This window comes from Pongo abelii, chromosome 13, assembly GCF_028885655.2.
Source record: "Pongo abelii isolate AG06213 chromosome 13, NHGRI_mPonAbe1-v2.0_pri, whole genome shotgun sequence".
Classification (NCBI taxonomy): Eukaryota; Metazoa; Chordata; class Mammalia; order Primates; family Hominidae; genus Pongo; species Pongo abelii.
The window spans coordinates 58,075,390-58,101,608 of NC_071998.2; the positions used below are offsets into that span (position 1 = coordinate 58,075,390).

At 41.5% G+C, this 26,219-nt stretch overlaps 1 protein-coding gene across 13 annotated transcripts in view; it reads right to left on the reverse strand.

Moving 5' to 3' along the window:
* Positions 1-26,219, reverse strand: part of KANK1 (KN motif and ankyrin repeat domains 1) — a 249,335-nt gene that overhangs the window by 45,612 nt on the left and 177,504 nt on the right. For 12 of the 13 annotated variants that reach the window (XM_054519535.2, XM_063713919.1, XM_063713917.1 and 9 more), the window contains exon 3: positions 22,690-22,809. In XM_054519535.2, coding sequence (XP_054375510.2) covers positions 22,690-22,726 — 37 coding nt within the window. In that variant the 5' untranslated portion in view covers positions 22,727-22,809. 13 annotated transcript variants of the gene reach the window in all.

Here is a 26,219-nt window from a genome sequence, read left to right on the forward strand (position 1 = left end):
TCAGTTGACACATATGTAGCATAACTGCAATTTTACAGGCTTGGTTTGTTTATATGATTAAGTTAGAATGTGGTGTTGCTTCCTGTACTCCTAACTCTTCCTAACTCCTTTTGGCTTCTCCCCCCCAAATCTTTGGATTTCCTCTCACAGATAATCTTATCTGGACTTTTTTAACAGACATTAACCTGCACACTACTCCTACATCTTCCACTGTCTCCCGTCACTACCCCTCTCCATACCAGCTCCATCTTCCACATCTACCTGTTCCCACACTCTGTAAAGAGAATGCTGATCTAAGGAAGATGCAGTTGTTACACTGAAAGATGGATGTATTCTTTCATTCAGCAAATATTTATTAAGTGCCTGCAATAGGCCAAACACTGCTAGGTGCTAAGCAAAACAGACACAGAGCCTGTCTGTGTAGAACTTATGAAGTACAGGAGGAGACAGACAAGTGATCACATAAATAACAACTGTATTAAGTGTTGTGAAAGTAAAATACAGGCGTTATGTTGGAACAGAGCAGGGACCCCGTCTAGGCTATGGGTACGGAGGGTTCTTCAAGGGAGCGGTAGCTAAGGAGTCCACCGGGCAGTGTGCTGGGGATGTGTGGAGGGATGGGAGAAATTCTAGGCAGAGGAAAGAGCATATGCAAAACCTGCCACTTTTAGGAACTGGGAAGGGGACTTTGCAAAGACTGCAGTGAGGCAGAAAGCGGACAGACAGAGCCCTAATTCCACAGGACCCTGGGAATCAAGTTTTTGCATCATAGATGCATTGGTAAGCTATTGAAGGGTTTTAAACAAGGGAGTGAAATGATCAGATTTGCATTTTAATAAGATTGCTCTGGCTAGATGCTGGAGATTAAAATTCTCCTCAGCATCCTCCATTAGGGTTTCCATGGATTATTCAAGTCCCCATGAATTTTTGTCTAGGTATAACAAATTCCTTTGCACCATATGAATTTTATCTACCCAATTAGATAATAAGTGGTAAAAGTAAGATAAGTTCTGGTGGTATTCAATAACTAGAACTTTGACACTGTCTGCATTTGGGCTAGCCAGCCTGTAGCCTTAACTCTGTCTGCCCCTAATACTTAGGAGGAAACTGAGAAGGCCTGACAAATTCCAGCTACTCTGGGCTGAGCTGGAGACCAGGATCAGGTCTCTGGGCTTGTCTTCTAGGGCTCTGTTACCTCATTCTGCTACTAAAAAAGAAAATTTTTTCTTTAAACCAATGGATGACTCACCACAGAGAAAAGTGATGGGATTCCTTTTCTGAAGGTCATTAAAGTATGAGAAATCTAACCTGGGAAGGACGGATATGGCATGAGTGAGGGCAGGAAGAAACAGGAGACAACATTTTAGGGAATCCAGGTTCTGATTTAGCATGTTGAGATGCAGAACACAGACTTGCTCTGTGTTTGAAACTCTAGGATGGGAAGAGCAAGGACTGAAAATGCCTGTGAGGCTAAGACAACGCCGACCCTGGCAGCCAGCAAGTGTCTCTGGAGGCAGGAGGGGAAGGCGGGCAGCACGCTGTTTCCAGCTTTGTGTACCTCTCCACCCACATCTGACCAGGGCCTGAATTGGCCAACAGGGAAAGCTAAAGGTAGACGATAGGCCTGGGGAACTAAAACAATATACTCTGAAAACGCAAAACTTCCACCCACCAGATGGTCTCTGACAAGCTGAATTTCAGGTTGGCTTGCCTCTAGGGTCCCGAGTGTTACTGTTGGCCTGCCTACCACAGATCTTGTTGCAGGTGACCCATACTGTCTGAGATAAATACATATCTAGAACTCAGATAACACCCTCCGCCTACCAGTTATTAGTCTCAATCGTCAGCACACATCAGATTGGCTATTTAATGTCAGTGTCAAGGGTCTATTTGATTCAAACTCTTTTGAACCCCCACTAGCCAAATCTAGGATAATTTGAGCATTAAAATAATATAATTAATGATAGTAACAAGTTACAATCCAGTGAATAGGTATCTACTTGTGAGTCCATCATGCTATAATAAATATGTTGGAATACCAACTAATATATACAAGGAATTATGTACACAGAAAATCACCATGGACCAATTATTAGAACAATGGCGGATTCAGGTAGGAATCACTAGCTAAGGCTAGTGGGTAGAGATTTCCTACCAAAGACTAAGATACGGATGTGGTCTCAGAATATCTCACCAGAAAATATTCCTGGAAACGTCTACAACTTCTCAATTACTATCCTTGCAAAGTGATGTGCCAGGAGCTCCATTTTAAAGAATAAAGCCCAAAAGCTCTTTTCTGTGGCATGAAATGTCAATCATAAAAAAAATGGTGACTCTATGATGAGAAAGCTGACAAATAACCACCTCGACCAGGTGATCAAAGTTGACATCATGTATTTGCGTGGGGAAGAGCAGAGCATCACTTTTGCACTGTCCTGCCAAGAAGGCATGGCCTGGACCCTGCCTTAAACACATTCTACAGAATGTCAGGCCTCTCTTTTTAAAACCATCACGGCCATGAAAAAAAGGTAAAAACGAGAACTTTTCAGATGGAAGGAGGCCAAAAAGACATGACAACTGCATTTCTACACACAGACACACACACACACACAGATGGAACAAATATGGTAAAATGTTAACCACTGGGAAATCTGAGTTTGGGTGAGGGAGGCATGAGAGCTCTTTTTATAAATTTTCTGTAACATTAAAATTATTTAAAAATAAATTTTATTTCTGTCTTTCCTTTCTTCATCTGTGCATCAATGTCCTTAGGGTGCACAAGTGCAGTCAGCCTGTCACTAGGGAGCACAGCCCAGACTCTGCTATTACTCATACTGCAAATATGCAGCCTGTTTTCAGGGGCAGATGGCTTTGCTTTCCTGTATTACATATTATTTGAGAAATTTTACATTTGTTTCAGGTATTCCTGGAAACGTCTACAACTTCTCAATTACTATCCTTGCAAAGTGATGTGCCAGGAGCTCCATTTTAAAGAATAAAGCTTAAAAGCTCTTTTCTGTGGCATGAAATGTCAACAATTTAGCCCCAATCCAGCACCTCCCAGGTTCCTCCCCACTCCAAACCTCAACATACTGAGAAATTTTCAAGCTTATCTATCTTTGCTCATTCTATCCCCTCTACCCAGCACACCCTTCCCCACACTCTCCCATTTGTCAAAATCAGCTGCATTGTCCTAAAGGGCCCAACCCAGATACCTCATTTTTGTAAAGCCCTACTTACCCTCAACTGCCCTGTCCTGGGAAGAACTGGTCCCCTTCTTCCCTCTTGTTTCCTAAGTCACTTTGCCTATATATGAAGAACTGTGTTACAGTTAGCAAGCACATGCCTGTGTTTCTCTACCAAACTCTAAGTGTCTAGGGGAGGCAGAAGGCAAGCAGTTTTCTTTTTTTTTTTTTTTTTTTTTTGAGACGGAGTCTCGCTCTGTCGCCCAGGCTGGAGTGCAGTGGCGTGATCTCGGCTCACTGCAAGCTCCGCCTCCCGGGTTCACGCCATTCTCCTGCCTCAGCCTCCCGAGTAGCTGGGACTACAGGCGCCCACCACCATGCCTGGCTAATGTTTTGTATTTTTAGTAGAGACAGCGTTTCACCACGTTAGCCAGGATGGTCTCGATCTCCTGGCCTTGTGATCCGCCCTCCTCGGCTTCCCAAAGTGCTGGGATTACAGGGGTGAGCCACCGCGCCCGGCCCTCAAGCAGTATTGATGTTTGTATTCCTCAGTACTTGGCGCTTGGTACATGGCCCTCTTAGTATCTGTTGAAGTGAAAAGCCCGACATCTAGGCATCTACTGATGAATAAGTATAACAGAGGAAGAGATGCAGTGATTTGAAGCAGGCACTCTGGGGCCAGACTGCCTGGGTTTGAATCCTGGCTCTGCTGCTTTGCAGCTGTCAGCAAATTAGACTATATTCCAATTGTTTGAGAAAATAATAGTACCTGCATCAGTGTGTTGTCACTTAGAACAATGTGTGGGTTCTATTATCACTACTAGTGGTACTGGATCACCCTCTGTTGTCTGGAGAAGAATACAACCCTGGCCCCCCAGAGAGGATCCAGAACCCTTCCTCCTCTATACCCTGCCCCCACCCCCATGAAGTCAGGGTTTAAGGTATTTGTGATTCTTGTTCAAGACCAAGTAAGTCTGCTAAAATCTTGAGTTCTACATTGGTTTCTTCTTCTTAGAGTGTATGAAGAAGATGCCAGCAGGGAGCTGTAGGGGATGTGTGTGTGCGCACGCACTGCTTGGGCAGAGTGGTATGTACTAGTTAGATAAGGGGGAGTCCTAGTCCAGCACAGGAAGGAAATAAAAGCAAAAGCAGACAAACACCCACCAACTTTTAAAGTATATTATGGCCAGGTTAAAATATCTCATAACATGAGGACAAAGGTGAGTGCCAATTATTCTGGACACTCATTCTGCAGCTCTCCCAAAGTCCTCAGGGCACAGTGCTCTCTAACACACTGTGCAAAGACGGTGCTTTAAACCACCCAGAGCGCCTTCACGGTAGTCGTCCTGAATGGCCTGCCTAGGTTGGGGGAAGGTATACTTTTCTTTTCATAAAACAAGAACAGGAACTATGATCACTTCCTAGTTCATGGATGAGCAATGGGCAGGAGAGCCCTGGAATCATACAATGCAGTGATGTGATTCATACCCTTAAAATGAGGGGGGGGGTCAGTGGAACTCTGATTTCCAAAGTTGCTTCCAGGCTATGAGTAACTGTTGACTATCCTTGATACAAATTTCTTAACATGGCATGAAAAAAAATGAATCACAGCAGGTGTCAGACCAGATGAGCTCAGGCAGACAGAGCCTGCAGTCTTTCCCGCTGCACGTCCCACTCAGCAGCACCTTTCCAGCTGCATCCTAACTGGCATGACCTAACGATCCCCAGTGCAGTGTCCCTCCTGAGTATTGCCAATTCTACTCTGGGCATGAGTTAAGAGGCCAGAAGCCAGGGTGCACGTAAGACTGAGGGGAAGACAGCGGAAAGGGTTACTATTCTCAGTAGTGGAACGGCCTGTCTTAATAAAGGGCACATTGTGCTAGGGAGGCATGTGATGGTAACACGGGCCTTGCGGTTTATACAGTGGCCCTCTTCTCCAGTGTTCAGTGCCAACTACAAGATGCAGCAACTCTTTACCCCAAATCTGTCTCAAAACAGCCAAAATGCCATGGGCTCCTAAGTGCAACCCCAACTATGCTGCTCTCTAATGTCCACTGTCTAATTTTAAAAGTTATTGCTGAGATACAGCCCAAATCAATCATGCATGCACAGAAGAGAATGAGCTTGGACTGTTATTTTCCAAACTTTCTTCAAAAGTAACATGCTGTTCTAAGCGTAAAAAGGAAATGTGCCAGTTCAGAGAGTAATTCTGTGAAAAGCAGAAAAGGAGCACTGGCTAACTTGGGGATAAAACAGGCTTTTCTAACAAAACATTACAGTTTTTTGGCCAGGGGGAGGTGGGGTGGTAGTGGAAAACTAGTATTTGTATGAATCCCTGTTCTTATTTTGTTTTATAGTGTTTATAAAAGAAGCCAGCTTTAATGAATATTGAGCAACTCCCTATTGGAAAAACAGAGCTGAAAACAAATACCCAGAGATGGATTTAGCAACAAAAAAGGAAATCACTGAATTGAACTAAACCTTACACTCAAAAACTCAAATCTTAGCATATATATATGTACAACCATTCACTCCTGCAACAATGACATCTTTATGTTAAAGCCATAGGTAAAGCTGAAATTTTCACTGGACCAAAAATCAAGTACTGGGTTATTCTTTCTAGCTTGAAGTAAAAGCAAATCTTTTTCACAACACACAGAGCTCGAGTTTATATTTCACCAACCCCCACCCAAACATCATGCTCTCCTCCTCTCTTTCTTTTGTGGGCATTCTTACTTACCCACCCAGAAACAAAATAACTGTGATTTTCAGTGAGCAGGAAGCCAGGTCTCAGGCAAACTTCCCTCAGCATTAAAGGGACTCCACACATTAGCAGGCAAAGAGCCCAGGAGCTGTTGCAGAGAATTTATTTATACCCATTTGGAATTTCCTGACGAACTAACAGCCTGCTGGCCACGGGGTTTAATTCCAGGACTCTTGGCGTCAGTGAGACAGCAAAAATTACCAACAAACAAAACTGCTAGCAAGATCTTAAAAAAGAGGCAAAGCCCTCTCTCATCTTCCTTCTGATTTTTTAAACTATCCTCATACTCTTTAGGCATATGAAATGCTGACCTAGAAATGCAGCTGTAAGCCTGTTAATTCTAGGAAGAAATCAGAAAGGCAGCAAATGTTTCCTCATTGTTTGTGCTGACTTACTCCCTCTTTCCCCAACCCTCCACTGCAGAGAAAGGCCCTCTGTTATAATTTGAGCTATAGCACAGCAGCTGGCTTGTGAAGGAAATGATTCAGTTTTATGCTGAACCGAGGCTGGAGTGGAGGCAAGTGGTTCCTTTTTGGTTTCTTCTTATTTAATGCAACATATAATTAGAAGGCTAAAAACAATCACCATTTGTAAACCATAGGCCCAAGCCTCCTTCCCTTGCTCTGTACCCTCATACTCTTAAACATTTTATTCATAACATCTTCGAGCAACCTTTGTTTTTGTTTCAAAAAGTTAGTAAGAATGGTATGTTCCCCTAATGACTTAAATTCATTACCTCAAAAAAAAAGTTCTTTTTTGAGATAGTGTATCACTCTGTCACTTAGGTTGGAGTACAGCGGTGCAATCACAGCTCACTGTAGCCTCAACCTCCTAGGCTCATGTAATCCTCCCACCTCAGCCTCCAGAGTAGCACATGACACCATGCCCAGCTAATTTCTGTATTTTTTTGTAACGATGGGGTCTTATTATGTTGCCCAGGTTGGGCTCGAACGCCTGAGCTCAAGAAGTCCTCCAGCTTTGGCTTCCCAAAGTGCTGGGATTACAGGCATGAACCACCACACATGGCCCAGAATTTTTTTTTTTCAAAAGCAAAAGAAAACATTTCTGTCAAAAGTAAATGATAACATAAAGCTCAAGAGAATTTTTAGTGTTATGGGTATGTTCTAAAACTGGATTGTGGATATACAACTGTCCACATATACTAAAACTTATCAAACCATACCCTTAAAATGGGTAAATTCTATGGTATGTAAAACAGCTCAATAAACTTTAAAGTAAGTAAAAAAAAAAAAAAAAAAAAAAAAAGGGAAGAAAAAATCTAACCCAAATCTCTTACTAATGGAGGTCTTGTTGTGTAAAGTAATATGAAATTATTTGGATCTGCTATTTCAAAATACCTGGCACTTGAAGCTTTGTTTTTAGTTTGTTATTTTTTAATCTGTTGGTTTATTTGGTATAAACCAAGCCCAAATAAGTGCCATGGTCTTATAGAGTTTAATCTTTGTGTCTTCACACAGGAAAATGTGTGTCTCAAAGATAATCACCTTTAAGGTCTCCCATCAGTAACTGTGGTCACCAGTAGGAGAAGAGACAGAAGAAAAGTAAATGGAATAAGGCAGGGCATGTGCAGGCACCAAGATGAGCCAAACTAGGCAGGTCCAGTGAATTCTTATAAAACTGTGCCTCTCTCTACACAGCTGTCCCCTGTTTTGAATTTTACAAAGCAGGCTATTTAGAGTCATCCCTCATCTTTGTTGATCTCTGTTTTATTGTTTAGAACTAGCTTTGCTTGCCTGCCCTGTGATAAAATTCAGTAAATCTTGTTCAACTAGTGCCACATTTACCCAATGTACTTAGACCAAGGTGAAGAAGGCATTTAAAAGAACCCTTTTTGGGGGGCATGGTGGCTCGTGCGTGTAATCCCAATTCTTTGGGAAGCTGAGGAAGGAGGATTACTTGAGCCCAGGAGTTTGAGACCAGCCTGGATGACATAGTGACACTCTGTCTCTACCAAAAAAAAAAAAAAAAAAAAAATTAGCTAGGTGTGGTGGCTTGCCCCTGTAGTCTCAGCTTCTCAGGAGCTGAGACTGGGAGGATTACTTGAGCCTGGGAGGTTGAGGCTGCAGTGAGCTATGATCATGCTACTGTACTCCAGCCTGGGTGACAGAGTGAGACTCTGGTCTCCAAAAAAAAAAAAAAAAAAAAAAAAATTCTGGTATTACTTAGTTACATTATTATATTCCAAACTAAGATTTAATATGGGCTGGGTGCAGTGGCTCATGCCCACAATCCTAGCACTTTGGGAGGCCAAGGCAGGAGGATCACTTGAGCTCAGGAGTTTGAGACCAGCCTAAGCAAAATAGTGAGACCTTGTCTCTACTTAAAAAAAAAAATATATATATATATATATACACACACACACACACACATATATAAAATTTTAAAACTATCAAAAGACTTGTTCTTAAAAGTTAAATGAATAAAGTACTGAATGTAGTGTTTCTTGATCCTGCAAAAAAAAAAATCTGCTACATTCTTATTCATAAATATTGTGTTCTGGTAAGAGTTTAGATTATATAAAACAGTCGAAGTCAATCATTTTGCTAAAGTAGCTTGTATCTGACCCTGTGGGTGTTTGCCTCTGTGCTTCTGTGAAGGTGAGGTCCAGCAGAAAAAGTCATTGTATGCAAATAAATGCCTAGTCCTTTATCAGACGATGACAACCGCTGGGAAGGGAAACAATTAAAAATATGAACCCCTTCTGCCTGGAAACCATCAGTCACAAAGGTTCCCACTGAAAAGAGAAAGACACACCTATCTGCCTTTACTGTCTCAATATACGTACAAAGAAAGAAGCCAAATAAGATGTGGGAAGATGAAGATGTACTCAAGGCTTGGCCTCTGACAGGCGGAGAGTAGCCAGAAAAGGTGACGCCCAGTGAGAAAAGGAACCTGCTGGAGACAAAAGCCTTCTGTGGTACCAGGCTGGCTGAGAGTATACCAGCACAGTCTTTATACCTGGGATGGTGGCTTTGGAACTTTGAGACTTCAACCTGAACCTTCAGTTCTTACACTTAACAGGATTACTGCAGCAAGACTTTTCCCCCAGAGAGTCGGTTCCCTTAGTCTAGAGATAAGAACAAAGTTAAATTAAGTAGTGAGTGGTGGCCTGAACTACACTGTGGACAGGTCAAGATGCCTATTTCCTGACATCCATTGAATTTACTTTCCTCTCCCAATGTGCCCTGCCCCCATCTTTCCCCACCACCTACTGTGCACAATTCTTCTGGACTCCACTGCTCCAGATGCCTTATACATACACGAACTCATTTAATCCTCACAACAACCCTACAGCAAGGTATGATTACTTCGGCCTTTTACAGATGAAGCTTATGTCATGCATAAGCATGCTGCTATTCTGCTACTGCTTACTCTACTGCTGAAATCATACTATTTACTATTTTGGTACTGAAAAGCCATAAACTAGGGACATTCTCTCTTGTAGCCCCCCCCTTTTTTTTTTTTTTTTGAGACAGGGTCTCGCTCCATCACCCAGGCTGGAGTACAATGGCGGGATCTCGGCTCACTGCAACCTCTGCTTCCCAGGTTCAACAAATTCTCCTGCCTCAGTCTCCCAAATAGCTGGGATTACAGGTGCCTGCCACCACACCCAGCTAGTTTTTTTTTTTTTTTTTTTTTGTATTTTTAGAAGAGATGGGGTTTCACCATGTTGGCCAGCCTGGTCTCAAACTCCTGACCTCAGGTGATCCACCCACCTCGGCCTCCCAAAGTGCTGGGATTACAGGCGTGAGCCACCGTGCCCAGCCTCTTGTAGCTCTTATAAACAACAACAACAACAACAACAACAGCAACAACAAAACCCAAGGACAACAATCAAAACAATCTCACATTCCTCCCACCCTTTCTGTCTCAGGTAAGCTTACCTTGCAAAAACTCTACCTATGAGTATTTACCTTAGAAAGAGATAGAGTGAAAGGAGGATGCTCTGCTACCCCACGCTGAGGGCCTGGGTTATTTCTGTTTTATTGGACTTTCCCAAATCCCTAAAGAGTTCAAATACTGTATTGTGCTACTTTAACCCACCCCTCCCCTTAGGTGCTTGGGATGGGTGTGAGACCTACACTGTCTGAGCTGCAATGAGGGAGAAAGTGGGTATGGCCCTTTCCACAGCACCAAGGCTCTTCTCCACCCATCTCTTTCATAGTATTAGGGTGTGACAGGATTTAGGGGATTAAAAGGAAAGTCCAGCAAAGGCGCCTGCTTTTCCATTCCTCCTCCTGTGAGGTGTGCACCATGTTGGGTCTTGGAAGGGGACTCCTCCTTTACATGCCTGGATTAGCAGGATCCGCTCAGAAGACTTAATGTGAGGGGAGATTTTCCATGGAGAGGCCACCTTGCCTTCCACATGAGGAGGGTGTGCCCCGGCAGAGGGGTCTGATTCTTGTCAGGAGAGTGACTTTAGGAAGAGGATGCTATCTGATGGTCCTATCTTAAAAGACAAGAAAAATAAAAAGTCTTCTGTCTTCTTATCCTTTATTCAACAAATGCATTTCCCCAAACACATGTGAAGGCTTAAAACTAGTGTCGCATGGGCTTTCTACACCTTAGGCTTTCTTTACAGTCTGGATTGCCCCATAGTTATTACCTCTGTCACATCTAAAGAAGAGATGGTCTCATAATATATTTTCATCCAAGATTGGAAATCAGCATTAAGAAAAGTCAATACCAAATGAATTGGGGGAAACAGAACTAAATAAGAACATCAAGACCTTAACTTAGATTACTACAAAGACTCTATAAAGGCTGTAAATAAGGGATAATAAGGACTATTTATCTCCTTACACCTAAAAGAGGTGAGGTCTGTAGAGACCTTCCCAAGAAAACAGTGGGAAAGAAGGAAAGCAGGCCAGCCAGCCACACCCCCAGGGGCTACCAGCTCAGGTTCTTACCTACAGTTGCAACCAGCCCACCAAGCTGCACCAGAGAATAAGCCTGAGACAAAAGGAACCAACTGGAGTCCCACCTCCTCCCTATCTGGTTGTGTTGCTAACATGCCGCAAAAAGCAATGAAAGGCCATGGCAGCTAGAAAGAACTTTCCAAATGGCCCCTGACAATAATCTTCCCCTTAAGACAGCCACAACGTACCTGGTCACCTCTCTCTGGAACCCAAGGCATTTAACAGACAATACCATCTTTCTTTCTCTTTTTTTTTTTTTTTTTTTTTTTGAGACAGAGTCTCGCTCTGTCGCTCAGGCTGAAGTGCAGATCTTGGCTCACTGCGACCTCCGCCTCTCGGGTTCAAGCTATTCTCCTGCCTCAGCCTCCCAAGTAGTTGGGATTACTGGTGTCCGCTGCCACGCCCAGCTAATTTTTGTATTTTCAGTAGAGACGGGGTTTCACCCTGTTGGCCAGGCAGATCTCAAACTCCTGACTTCAAGTGATTTGCCTGCCTTGGCCTCCCAAAGTGCTGGGATTACAAGCATGAGCCACCACACCCAGCAACAATACCATCTTAAGCCTGCCTTAGAGCAAGTGAGGGAGAGAAAGCAGATAACTACAACTTTCACGAGAGGAGGCAGAATGCAAGAGTGTGTGTGTGACACAGTAAAAGCCATCTGTTCACCCAGGAAACACACCCAGGTGAAGTGTCACACATGAATTCACAGAGCGACCAACTGGGAACTTAGGGGAAAAGGCTGGAAGAAAACTGCAAAGAATATAGCACATCAGACTGGCAACTGGCAGGGCTCAGGCCCACAAATTCTTAGGCAGGTGCTGGGCCTGATTTTTGACCTGTTTTATATGCCCAGCATCATGCCAGCACAAAGTAGGTGCTCTGCAAATATTTGCTGGTTGAACATTGAATCTATTGACTCTACAAGGACTACTAAGCAAGGCATTGTTGGGCATACGAAGATGACATGATTCTTGCCTCTTAAAACACTCAAGTTTATAAGATTAGTGAGGCACACAACCGTAACTCTTAATTAAAAGCAACTGATGGCAATTGTTTAATAGAAATAGTAATAGAATAATAACAGAATAAAAGGAATAAAGAAGAGGAAGAGAGGAACTCCCATTGGGAGTATCTGAGAATGCCTGTTGGGAGAGGTAGGAGAGGTAAGAGAGGTAGCAGGACTTGAAGGATAAGAAGGGCTTATATTAATAGATATGGGAAAGATACACCAGGTCAAGAAAGCAAAGCCACTAACTGGGGAACAGGGCAGGGTGGGACTGGGAAACAGCACTGGGAGGGAGCAGATGCCCCTATCTTACACAACTCTTTGGATACAGCTGGTCTCTGAGTACCTGTAGTCATGGACACCCGGTAAGGCCTACTGTGACTTTTACAGACACACGAACTGAAGAAATGGAAACAGACCATGATTTCAGCCAAAATAAGGTCTAAAACAAAAGTTCAGAGTTAAGATAAGGGAATAATAGTTAGAGATTAAAGTTTGTGAAAGTGAAAATGTTTGGGGAGACAGAAAAATACAAAGCTCAATGATCCTTAATCTTGCCAGCCATCCTTACATACACAAAACCACAAAGCAGGGAGAAAAAGGCAAAGAAGGACCAATGCTCGCAGCCTCGGGGCAGGTCCATTACACAAAGAAGGAAAATGGCCACCCTTCTGCCAGATACATCTGTATGGTCATTTAATAAAAGTGAGCAACTGAGTGAATGAACTCACTGAATTGAAGTATTTCTATGGAGTTTCATAACATTCCTTCCAGTAGTCCCCAAACAACACCCCAACTGAAATTCAGCAGTATTTAAAAAAAAAGAAATTCAGCAGTATTTGCAAAGTCTCATCATCAAAGCATCCAGGGACAACATGCCAAAGGATAAGAGCCCAGAGGAAAAGCCCCCAGCCCTAAGCTCCCTTTACCTTTCTAGAAGATGTTTAGTCTCAGGATTCTTCATTTACAATCAGCATCCTGAGGTGTTGTGAATTCCAGCTGCTGTTTTCTAGCACCCAAGTAACATCCTAGCATGTTCCTCAGAGAACACTCAGCTCCAGCATGTGTGTGATGCCTGGGCCCACTCGGATCCCTTACCGGATAGGCTCATAGGTAACAATCATTGCACTTATGATGTGATGCTGCCATTTCCCCTCACACTGCCAAACAGCTGTCCCTGGGGCAGACTTGGAAGCTGTGTAAAGTGTGGTGCTAATGGAAAAATCTGGTGGCAAAGGGCATTAGTGTTTTGCAATTAATTTTTTTTCCTGTAAGCTGCATTGTTGAAATGGTTTGACATGCAAACCATCCCTCCCTCCCCTACCAGTGTACAGACTTCCAGGTCTCCACCCTAGTGTGTTCTAAAAATCAGTGTATCATCAGGCTGATTCACCACTTGAAGAGGTGGGGCACCGGTTGGGGTACATGCTGCATAAGCTCAGCAGGTACTTCTGCCTCCTCTGCCAGGTCACAAGAAGACAAACCAGTCTTTGTCCTCACAGCTGAGGGGGAACATGCCAAACGGGTTGCCCCAAAAAACATATTCATGGTGCGTCCCTGAGTTGAATAAAGCATCCCAGTCAATCCACCTAACAATGCTGAGGGAAAAATAAATAAATCAGCTGCACCATGTTGGGTACATAGACTTACATGAGGGGGATACTGAGAACAGAGGAAGAGAGAACTTTTTTCTGGTTTTAGTTAGAAAAAAGTAAGAGTTGATGCCCATGAGTAGGGTTTTTAAGATATTAAGCACTGGGCATATAAGTTACTGGAAATACCCCATCTCTCTCTTTTATGTTTTCAGTTTGGAATATTCTTCCCCCTTTCTTCCTGGAGAGTCTTAAATGTACCTGCTGTACAGAAACACTTCAAACGCCTTGGCCTAATGGACACTGGATGCAAATGGAAAAGGCACTCAGTAAACTGGGCAGGGATGGGAAAATTGGGCAGGACAAGCTGAATCAATGTTTTCACAAAATTATTTGCAAAGCTGATGGATGGGATTTATCAACTAAACCAAATATTGTGAGACTAAATTCAGAAAGCCACACAGCTATCTTTTGATTCTGCCTAACAGAGATCATGTCCAAAGTATAAAAGATCCCTGAGAGAAAACTTTTCCAATGGAATAAAATCATGAAAAAGGAACTAAAATAAACTCAGTACTAGTAACTACTAGTAGCAAACTGTTTCCATAAATGGTTACTCTAGTACTACCTCCTTTAAGTAAAGGTTTGTATGGTGAAATTCCAATTCCACAACCTCTGATCCAGTTGGGAGGGAAATCAGGGATCAGGCAAATCTGGCCATAAACAAGGTAAGAGTACAAAGATTTAACTTTCAGGATAAGAACAAATCCTACAAATCCAACAATTTGTCCCTTAGCACAGCTCTCCCTTATGTCTATAGTTCTGTTTTTCTATCTGTTGATTAGAGTGGCCTTCTCATTTTTATAGAATATTATTTAATCTGAGTTTCAGCCATGGCTTGCTTTAACTAGGATAAGAAATCTGGTCACTATATATATTTTTAAATCTCAAAATAGCAGCGTACTTATTTTTAAGTGGTGAGATAACTCATTGTATAGAACTACCAGCTGAGATGACTAATGCTATATGTACAAATGGGCTACATTTCAAAAACTTGTGTTTTCAGGATTCATAATGAACTGCAGCTCAAAAGCAGAACCAGGCTTAGCCTGTAAAACATGAGCATACTTTTCCTAAAGCATTTGGAAATGAGTAACTCAGTTAAGGCTCACTCCAAAAATATCCAACAGAGAAGCCAAGGAAGGAAAAAGAAAATAGTCTGCTTTTGGTTTTTGAACTTAGAATTTCTACAACTGTTTGAATGAATTTTATAAAATCTGATTTCCTGGATGGGTCTTCTTAAAGGTTTTATTAGAGAAGTCTACCCAATGCAATTAATTTTTTTTTTTTTTTGTCAGGAAGGAGCAAGAACTTATCGTTTCTGTGAATTTGAGAATTATGATAATATTTTTCATGCCAGATCAAATCAAACCACCTTTTATAGAAAGGGAGCCAAAGCAGTGGCTGTGAGCTTTAGTCACGATCATTTTCCTCCAAGCCCATACAAACCTTTCTCAGAAACTGCACAAAGGAGATGAACTGAAATTATCCCAGACACAGGAAGAAGGCAAACCCTGGAAAAGGAAGCAAATGAGCTATACCTTTGATGGGCTCAGCTAGCCCGCCCAACTCATTCAAGAAAGAGGGGAAGTGCATAATCAGAAATAAATGCCAATACTCACAATGAGAAGTCTGCTGAGGAAGAGCAGAGCACAGAGTTTTCAAATCCTTGTAGGAAGGGCTGTTTTAATCCTTTGACTGGCTACCCAGTCTCTTAGAATAATAGCAACAGCTCGAGTTCTTAACACAGCGAATCTCCCTGTTGGGTGTTTATTTTGTATGTGTTTTTTTCTTTCTTTCTTGTTGGCACCTACAAAGTTGGTATTGGGCAAAAATCCCCAACCAAAGGGTTTCTTTGCCCAGTACCCAGGAGCAGGAGCACAGATTTTCTCCTTCCTACACTCAAATAGGCTGGTACTCACTGGAAGATAAATCATCCTTTCTTGGCTTAGCTGGAGAGCTAATCGCCTGTCTGAAATCTGATGCTTAAGCCATTATGACTGGCTCAAGGCTTGGAGCAAGAAAGCTTATAAGGTGAAGCTGGCTACAGGTTAAAACAAAGCCTTAAGAGTTTATGAAACAAGCAAGCTCTGATGAGCGAGGGGCTTTTCAAAACCTCTCCAGGGGCTGGGTGAATTCTGGGGTTCTGATTAACCAGACAGGCAAGACTTCAAAACCCAGGGTGTCCCCTATTTGTAGGTGGTCCCAACATTTTAAGGGTTATGAAATTGAAATCTAAGAAGTAGTTACATTATCTTCTCAAACACCACCACTATAAGAAAATTATTTCATCTGTAAACTTCAGCGTGAAATTAGCCTTCAAAAGACTAACAAATAGAGTTTCATTGAAAGTTGAAATGCATAATCTAATTAAATGCAATTATTATACACACTAATACTAGGATGAAGCTGTATGATGCAATAAATAAAGGAATTAGAATATGTTTATTAATTTGAAATAATCCATACTAAGAAAAAAAGTAACTTACCAACATAATCCCTATCAGGGAGGACGTTTTATTTTTAAACACTGTACTTTAGGGTTTTATGCATTTTTCTGAAATACATCCTTTTCACTTGATCTGTTTAATCAGAACTTCACAGATATCACACTTCTGATTTTAAATGTCAACATAATAAATAACCTTGAACAAAGGAAAAATGTTCTCCATGTCCAACTTCTGGCTTAGTCATTAGCTGTGTGAGCTCAGCAACTTGTGTTTTGTCATCTGAGAGTATTGAAGGAAGGCTGGACAACTGAAATGAAAACACGCCCTTTTAGTTCTTACCTACGTGCTTATGGCAGGCTCCTACCTATGTGTTTATGTTTTACCCTCTCAGCTATTCTAATAGTCTCCAACACACTACTTATGGGAGAATACAAACCACAAATAAGAACACACATTTTAATCCTTCTGCAAATTCATTCAACCAGGAGACCCTGAAAAGTCACGGAGGGTACCCATGAATTAAAGCAGCCATAGTTTCTAATCAGCAAACCCCCTGCCTTCAGGGTAATGCTAACACAGATGACAGGTCTAAGACTCACCACCACGGGCACACTGCCTCTGCTGTGCTGTGTGTTTCCTTACAGATGATCTCAGAAAACACCAGGTGGGTTCTAGCCAGACCAGTCAGTGCAAACTAGTCTTATACTTGACAAATAGCACGTAATTCCTGCTATCAGGTTCACCGCAGTGGGCTCAGAGTTCTGTTTGAGAAATGCTCCTGCCCGGAAAAATATTTACACAAGCGAGAGTCGGGTGCACCACACTGCAGCATTCTGCCTACCCTGCCATGAGTCTGGCTCTGTCTGGCTGACCTGGTCTTATCAGTGGCCTTTGTACTCATTTAAGATCAGCATAGAGACAAAAGCTGGAGCCAAATAACTGACCAAGATAACCAGATTCAAGCCCCACACCAGTTACTAAAGCCATGAAAACACTGTGCCCTTTAACCCAGTCATCCTGCTTCTTTGAAATTGTTGGGAAATAATAAAAAAGGAGGAGAAAAATGACCAGGCAAGATGTTCTTTGCAACATCATCTACCATAGGGAAAATGTGGAAGCAGTCCAAACATCCAAACAAAAAAAGAATAATTCAACTGCTAGAAACACAGGAATATTATACAGTCATCGAAAATAATAATTTGAAAACTATTTTCCATGAAGACTTGGAAAAATGCAAAGAATGTTAAAGTCAAGAGCTGATATCCAAATTATAAAAGCTTATTGAAACTGTGTTTAAGTTTGTTAGCCTGAAAAGGATGAAAAATAAATAGTAAAAATAAGACCTAGTGTGGAATTTTGAGTAATTCTTCTCTTCTGGTTTCCTATCAAATTTTATGTTATCATTAATTTAAATAATTTTTTTTTTTTTTTGAGACGGAGTCTCACTTTGTCACAGAGGCTGGAGTGCAGTAGCACTGTGTCGGGTCACTGCAACCTTCGTCTCCTGGGTTCAAGCAATTCTCCTGCCTCAGCCTCCTGAGTAGCTGGAATTACAGGCGCCCACCATCACACCCAGCTAGTTTTTATATTTTTAGTAGAGATGGGTTTTCACCATGTTGGCCAGGCTGGTCTTGAGTTCCTGACCTCAGGTGATCCACCTACCTCAGCCTCCCAAAGTGCTGGGATTATAGGCGTAAGCCACTGCGCCCGGCCTAAATAACATTTTAATGCAATTCAGTAAGTATCTTTAATAAATAAATATGTATCTGTCTGAAAAAATATATATCCAGGCTGTAAAAAAAGAAATAGCATGAGGGAAAAGCTATAATAAATTGGGGAAGGCAACTATTAGCAAAAATAAAGATGATAAGAGCAGGCATAAAAAGTCACCTCCCAGTGCTCATCCATTTATGTCATTTAACTAGGTTTAATGAGGATGTTAATACAACTCTGGCCCCAATATCATGGCGTCCAGCAGGACCTGACATGAGGGTACCTGGGATGTTTCCTGATCAGCAGCTCATGACAAGGACAAGAGAACAAGGGGAATGGTGCTATCCCCTGATATCTGACCAGTATGTTTTAAAAAGTGTTTTTACAGCTATTATTTTTTTCCCTGCACAACCACCTTGTGAAGAAGGTAGGATAGCTATTATTATCTTTCTTTCACAAATAAGCCACTTGTTTTTTGGCTTCTAAAGCATATCTAAGCTCTAATTAAAGTTTCACAACATTAGTGTTTACAGAGGTATCAATCAGTGCATCCAGTTTACAACATGATTCAGAAACTTGGGGAAAAAGCAGACTGCCTCATCCCTACATCCCAAAGAAACACAGCCATTTTCCTAACCAATCACCATTTACTTCCTAGCTGGCTATGAAAGAATAGTCAAGAGCAATTTATGATGCTCTTATCTCCTTAACAAAAGACATTGCAGTACTGTTAGCAGTCCCATAATAAAATATTTTTTTTTTTTGCTTTAGAGATAGGGTCTGGCTCTGTCACCCAGGCTGGAGTGCAGTGGTACCATCATAACTCACTGCAGCCTCAAACTACTGGGCTCAAGCAGTCCTCCCACCTCAGCCTCCTGAGTAGCTGGGACTACAGGTGCATGCCACTATGCCTGGCTAATTAAAAAAAAAAATTTTTGTAGAGATGGAGTCTGTCTATGTTGCCCACACCGGTCTTGAACTCCTGGCCTCAAGCAATCCTCCCTCCTCGGCCTTCCAAAGTGTTGGGATTACAGGTCTGAGCCACCTCATCTGGCCTAAAATGTTTTAAATTAATGAAAACAATACTGTACCAATCAAGAGAAGTAGGATGGAGGATCTGGTGAAAAAGAGGTAACACGACGAGGAATGACTGATTTTGATGGGCTGGTGGTAAGGAAGGGCAGGGGATGCAATCTGGAAGGGGTACACAGGTAGGGCTGCACACCAAAGTAGAGCACCATTAAACTGAATTTTAGATAAACAATGAACACTTTTTTAGTATTTTTTTTTCTGCAACTGTGTACACAGGAGACTTCAACCTTCCCTAGAATGTACAATCCTTGAGGGCAGAAATTTTTGCCTCTTTTGTTCACTGCTGTATCCCCAGTACCTACAACAGCACATAGTAGGTGCTCATGCATATCTGGCCTATATTAATAAGGTTTATTTCTTAAGCTAAGTAGTGTGTACAAAGGTGCTTGTTATATAACTTTCACACATTTTGTATGTCTGAAGTGTGGCATAATACATTTTACAAATTACGGCATTAATGAATAGCTCGTTTTAAAAGCAGGTTTTTTTACCCAGCCTCCGTGAAGGACTCCAAGGGGAAGTCAGAGTATAAAAGGTTGTGAATCACCCCTTACCCCATTTAAATGTTACATGGGGATGTCAATTTGAGATGATCAGTCGTCGGATGTATTTTGTGCCAAGGGCATGGTTTGGCCTTTCCCAGAGGCTCCTCTTTTGCTTGTTTTATTACTAAGACTATGGAAAGTGCTTCTTTTGCCACTGCCCTGACTCCGTCGTCACATGAAATTTCCCCTCATGCTCTACGGAGCCCAAGCAGCAATTTTTGGAAATTGAAAAAACATATAATTTACTCCACATCTGAAACTCCTACTAAACCCAAATAGCTTATCCTTTTCTCATAGGAGACCAGTAATTGGCCCTCACTAGCTGCCATGAAGCCCTCTTTATCTCATCTTCATCTAGGTTCTTTAAATGTTATTTACATGCATAGAAGTGTATTTATAACCCGCATCTCTTACATTGAGTATTTTTTTAAACATTGGAGAGGTGTTTCTTTTGTAATACAAAGTGGGAAAAGGTAAAGGAATGATTTTTATTAACATATTCTCAACCATGTGAAATATATAACATTTGATGACTACATAAAAAATAGGAAGACATTTATTTCTAGGTGGTATTATCACCAGTAATTCTTGCTTTTGTTTTGGTTTTCAGACAATAAGACACGCATCTATACTTTAAAATTTTCGGCTGGGTACGGTGGCTCATGCCTGTAATCCCAAAGTGCCGAGGTGGGCAGATCACCTGAAGTCATGAGTTCAACCCCAGCCTGGTTAACATGGTGAAACCTCATCTCTACTAAAAATACAAAAATTGGCCGGGCGTGATGGCATGGGCCTGTAATCCCAGCTACTTGGGAGGCTGAGGCACAAGAATCGCTTGAACCCAGGAGGCAGAGGTTGCGGTGAGCCGATATCGCGCCACTGCACTCCAGCCTGGGTGACAGAGCAAGACTCCATCTCAAAAAAAAATCTTTTTTTTCTATGAGTGTCATATATATGGTGTACACACATTTGTGTTTGTATATACACATATGTATGTATATGTGTATTACTATGTGTGTATATACATATACAGACACATACACATATATGTATGTTTGCGTATATATTACTGTTTATGGTTGAGTCTCTAATTAGATTTGCTTATAGACGTACAGGGGTCATGGTGACTAGAATAAGTAAAAAATCTTCCCCTGCACAGTCCAGATAACTGTCTGCAGTAACAATTCATACTCTGACACCCTGAAAGTCACAAATCAGAGAGCTTTCTTTTGCTTTCAACCTCAATGCCCAGACCTGTGAGGCAGGGTACCAGGTGGGAAGGAAAAGTTATAGCTAGCTTATTAGATCTCAGGAACAAAGAAAAGAGTTAAGTACAGAACAAACCAAGCTGGAAAGGAATTAGTGGGGTAGGTATCTAAACCCATGAAGAAAGGATTTTGCCCAAGGCACCAGAAGAAGGTTGAGGTCTTGAGGCACCAACAACCTTAAAACACCCCTTCCCCTGAGCATGTGAATGGAAGCAAATGGAGGGCGAGGGGGGAAACCACATCATCAGAGGGAATTAAAACCCACCCACTACACTTGAAATTTCATAATGTTTCAATCTCCTCTCTCACCAAGTATTTTACTGGAGAAAGTCATCATAATTCTGATTTATTTTATTTTTTGATATGGAGTCTCACTCTGTCACCCAGGCTGGAGGGCAGTGGTGCAATCTGGGCCCACTGCAACCTCTGCCTCCCAGGTTCCAGCCATTCCTGTCTTAGCCTCCTAAGTAGCTGGGATTACAGGCATGCACCACCATGCCTGGCTAATTTTTGTATTTTTGTAGAGATGGGGTTTCGTCATGTTGGCCAGGCTGGTCTTGAACTACTGACCTTGGGTGATCCATCCCCCTCGGCCTCCCAAAATGCTGGGATTACAGGTCTGAGCCACTGCCCATAATTCTAATTTTTCTTACTTCATTTACAGTAAGTCCCCAAACTTCTCTGTGACATTACATAGGGATGATGATGACAGTAAAATAATAGCTTAATCTCATTAGATTATTGTGAGGATTAAGTATGAAAATGCAGGCAAAGCATTTTAGGCACCATGGTGCATATTAAGTGTTCAATGAATGTTAGATATTATCATTCATGTCTTTATTATTGATAGCAGTCCCACAGCAGAATCTATAAAAGTCTCAAGAAGCTGGGCAGTAAAAAGGTCAAAAATGGAATGGACAGGGAAAGATCAGTCGTCCCAGAACAAACAACTGAGTTTATCTGGGTTTGGGTTATAGTGTTCTACCCAGAGGAGATACTTGCAGCTGAGACTGCTAGAATAAAAAGTCACATTCATGGGCTGGGAATGCCCACTTTAGAGGTCACTTCCTGCTGTTGTCTTCAAAAGTGCTTTACGGCTTACATAGCTCCTGTAAGTATGTTTCTGGTGCGCTCACTGGTCCTAAACCGGCAGGTGGATATACTTACCGATGGTTTACATGTGGAGAAATAGCCCTGCCCAATATTTCACGGTTAGTGCTGGAACTAGAACTCAAATTCAGGTTTCCTGGCTCCAATTCTACACTTGCTCCAGTATATAATGTTGTCATTTGAAGGTGTTCAGAGCCAGCAGACTTAGGACTCTGGACTCAGACGCTCAGAAAAAATTTCTGCATAGACAATTACTGTTCTCACTCATTCAGCTATTTGGCAGATAACTCAAAAAAGAAATGAACACTTGGCATGCCATTTTGGGCAGGTTGTCCCCATGGTGATATGTCTCTTAGGAGGATCTTCTCTGCATTTCGTGTACAGATTTCTCTTGAATCTCACAGAAGCAATATTGGAACAGAAAGTGAAACTATATAAGTCTCTAATATAACCAAAATAAGAATTCAAATACAGGTCTTTATGATTCATAATATGGCTTGTTGCATATTCCTAAGAGAATCACTTTACAGAACATATACTTCTTTTCCCTCCTTTCTCTTTGTTTAGCAATATCAAACAAAAGCTGCCTGGGAGTGGCTACTAGGAATTGGTTTTAAGCATCCAAACTAATTTCCTCTCTCCTCATTCAATCCCTCAGAAAGAAGTGCAACAGAAGTATACATTACATTTGCATCGGCATTCAGGATTTACATTTGTCTTTCAACACTTCAACAGAATTGACTTAGGTAATAATTTACTCAACTGATTTCAGTGCAAGACTCTAAGATAAAAGCAAGTTTTCTGAGTAAAACAAAACAAACCCAAACTTCAATGGACAGAAAATTGCTTTGAAATCCTAGTTATCTAGGCAACTTGCTACTATCCGTTCATTATTAAAGAGAATAAAAAGTTAGTTTGAGAAAAGACATACATTTAACACACAAACTCCAGAGCACAGGGTTACCTGAAGCACTGCCGTTAACCTTTGTGATGTGAGCCATGCTGGCTTGAGTCCAATGAGAGATCCAGAAAGGAGTGAGGAGTCATGCAAATTTTATGCATCAAGTTCTCAAAGGCATTCAACCTGAAACAATAAAGAGAGCCCCATCAAAATGGATCATTTAAAAAATGTACAACACTAAATCTTACACTTCCATTTACAAAGATGACTGCTAACAGAGAAAGCAAATCGGAATGGGGGGAGAAAGACTGTAGATCCAGGAGGTGACTGCATTGGACCTAGCAGTATGGAGATAACACCCACAGATGTACCTGTGGCTACATACTGAAAGGGGGTCTCTACACATAATACTCTATGGGAAACAAAATTCGTTCTCTAGAAATGAGACTATTTTAGGAAAGTGGTCACCAAATACAAATGACTTCCTAATGTGTAGCACTCTACAAAATATTTTTGGTTTTTAAGCATATCTTCCTTTCCAAATTCTGGTTCAAATAGTTCATTTATTCAACTGCAATTTCAAAGCAATTATTGCACCAAATGTTTACATTTTTAAAAAGATTAACTTCATGGAAATTCTTTTGAGATATCTGAAGTCTTTCTACCAACGCCTCTTTCTTACATGCAACCACCTTTCTAAAGCACAAATCTGATCCAGTCAGTCCTCCTCCTCTTAAACAAACAAAAATTCATTATCTCGCACTGTGCCACTGGATAAACTTCAAATTATTAGAGGCATTCGAACCAGAGCAACTCCATCTTGAATAGGGGCTAGATAAAATAAGGCTGAGACCTTTATTTTAAGTCTAAATTCCCAGGAGGTTAGGCATTCTTAGTCACAGGATGAGACAGGTCAGCACAAGATACAGGTCACAAAGACCTTGCTGATAAAACAGGTTGTGGTAAAGAAGCCGTCCAAAACCCACCAAAACCAAGATGGAGATGAAAGTGATCTCTGGTCATTCTCACTGCTCATTATGTGCTAATTATAATGCATTAGCATGCTAAAAAACACTCCCACCAGCACCAGGACAGTTTACAAATGCCACGGCAATGTCAGGAAGTTATCCTATACGGTCTAAAAAGGGGAGGACCCCTCAGTTCCAGGAACTGCCCACCCCTTTCCTGAAAAACACAAGAATAATCCACCTCTTGTTTAGCATCAAGAAGTAACTGTAAGTATAATCAGTTAAGCAGCCCATGCTCCTGCTCTGCCTATGGAGTAGCCATTCTTTATTCCTTTACTTTCTTAATAAACTTGCTTTCACTTTACTCTATGGATTCACCTCTAATTCCTTCTTGTGAGAGATCCAAGATCTTGGGGTCTGGATTAGGACCCCTTTCCAGTAACAAAATGATAGAGCATGGCACATAGTTTTGAAACACCGGGGTCCACACTGGGCAATATATTCATTTTACATTGATATTTCTATTTAAAAGTTACCTGAGATTACCATAATAAGACTTACATTTCAATCACAAAATTTAAAACAAAGAAAAAATACAAAAAAGAACACTGTTTCCTCTTTGGTTTTTGCAAATACCTTCTGAAAAATACTAGCAAACAGTAAACAACAGTACATATAGAAATTCCATTTCCATTGTGACCAAACTCTGACTCTAGACCCATGAAATCAGAAGAACTTGGGAGAAACAAATTCTAAGTTGAGAATTAAAGTGTCAATTCAGAAACCCACATGACCTCTTAACAACAGAATGCTAAAATAATATCTGTATACACTAATTCTAATGCAGCCATTGAAATCGTGTAAGTTTTAAATAAGGTAAAATATTCAAAGTATGTTGGTTAAAAGAAAAACAAAACTCTATACTATCCTAAACCTAATTTTATTAAAAATATGTATGTGTATATGTACACATTTAATTTAAACGATGAGAAGTAAATGTACCAAAATGTTCACTGTGGTTGCCTCTGGGTGATGAAATCATGGATTTTAGCTCTTTTCTTACTTTTGTAATAATAATTATTAAAAATAAATATTTAGGCTGGGCGTGGTGGCTCACACCTGTAATCCCAGCACTTTGGGAGGCTGAGGCGGGCAGATCACCTGAGGTCAGGAGTTTGAGACCAACCTGGCCAACATGGCAAAACCTCGTCTCTACTAAAAAATACAAAAATTAGCCAGGGCTGGTGGTGCACGCCTGTAATCCCAGCTACTCGGGAGGCTGAGGCACCAGAACCACTTGAACCTGGGGGGCAGAGATTGCAGTGAGCTGAGATTGCACCACTGCACCCCAGCCTGGGCGACAGAACAAGACTGTCTCAAAAAATAAAACTAAAAATTTAGACCCCTTCTGTCTTGTTTTATTTGCTTTAAAACCCTCAGGGAAAAGAAAAGGTATTTTTTAAAATGCTATTCAAAAAAGGAAACTATCAGGCTACAATCATGAAGATTATAAGGGGTCAGAAATATAAGTAAATAAAAAGGGAGGAAAAGGAAATGGCTGATTGCTTTGATCACACAGGGTGAGAATTTCTTGCCACCTAGTGAAATTTTCCTCATTGTTTAAATGGGTTTGCACCACAGTTCAAAGCTAACTACTGTGAAAGCAACTCAGTGTAAACTCAAAAGGACCCTTTTTTCTCTTTTTTTTTTTTTTTTAAACAGATTGCTTCTGACAAGCCTGCCCCCTGCGTGGCTTTTGCAGCTACAACTGACTAGCATTGTGTTCACCTGGAGAGAGGAGATTCTAAACCGTCCACTCCCTGCTGATCCTTAGTTTCTGGCTGGTGACACACCAGGAGGACAGGATGGCTCCAATCTCCCTGATGAAGGGGTAATCACCTGACTTTCTCTTGGAAACAGAGGCACTGGTTCAGGTCCACAACATTGAACTTGGAGAGCAATAACCTTTGTGTGCAAAGTCATTCCTGGCTGAATCAAAAGGCAGGCATTAGAGATAAACACTGTCTTTTAAGAATAGGAGTGAATGTCTACACATTTCTGACAAACGCAGTTTTATTTAAAAAAAAAAAAAAAAGTGGAGACTGGGAAGACCAGAGAGGGAGGGGCAAATGAAGGGGCAAAGGAAAGAAGCCCAGTTTCTGGAATTATTCAACTAAGTATGCTTTTAAAAGCTAACAACCATAAAACCCTAAGCCAAACCCTGTTTACTGGCCCCTTGCTAGCCTTGTGTGTTTGCACTCTTGCTCTATAACGGCTTGTAAATACCACCATGTAAAACCTTGAAGGCAAACAGAAGACAAGAAGGGACAAGCTGCATGTGCTAGGGGTGAATGAAGTATGTGTCAAGGTATTTGGATGGAGATGTGCCCAGAATCTTCCTAGTCAAGCTTAATAAACTTTGGCCCAAGGTCCTCTCCTGTTATTGAAACTCTTTCATCTGGCAGAAGATCTTTTTCTCAGATCCAAATTGGTGCCTCCCACCCTTCCCCAAACTGAACAATAAAACCAAAATAAGGAGGAAGCCTAAAATTAGGAACTATATGCATATCACTGGTAAAATAACAAGACACTGTCGGCCGGGCGCGGTGGCTCACGCCTATAATC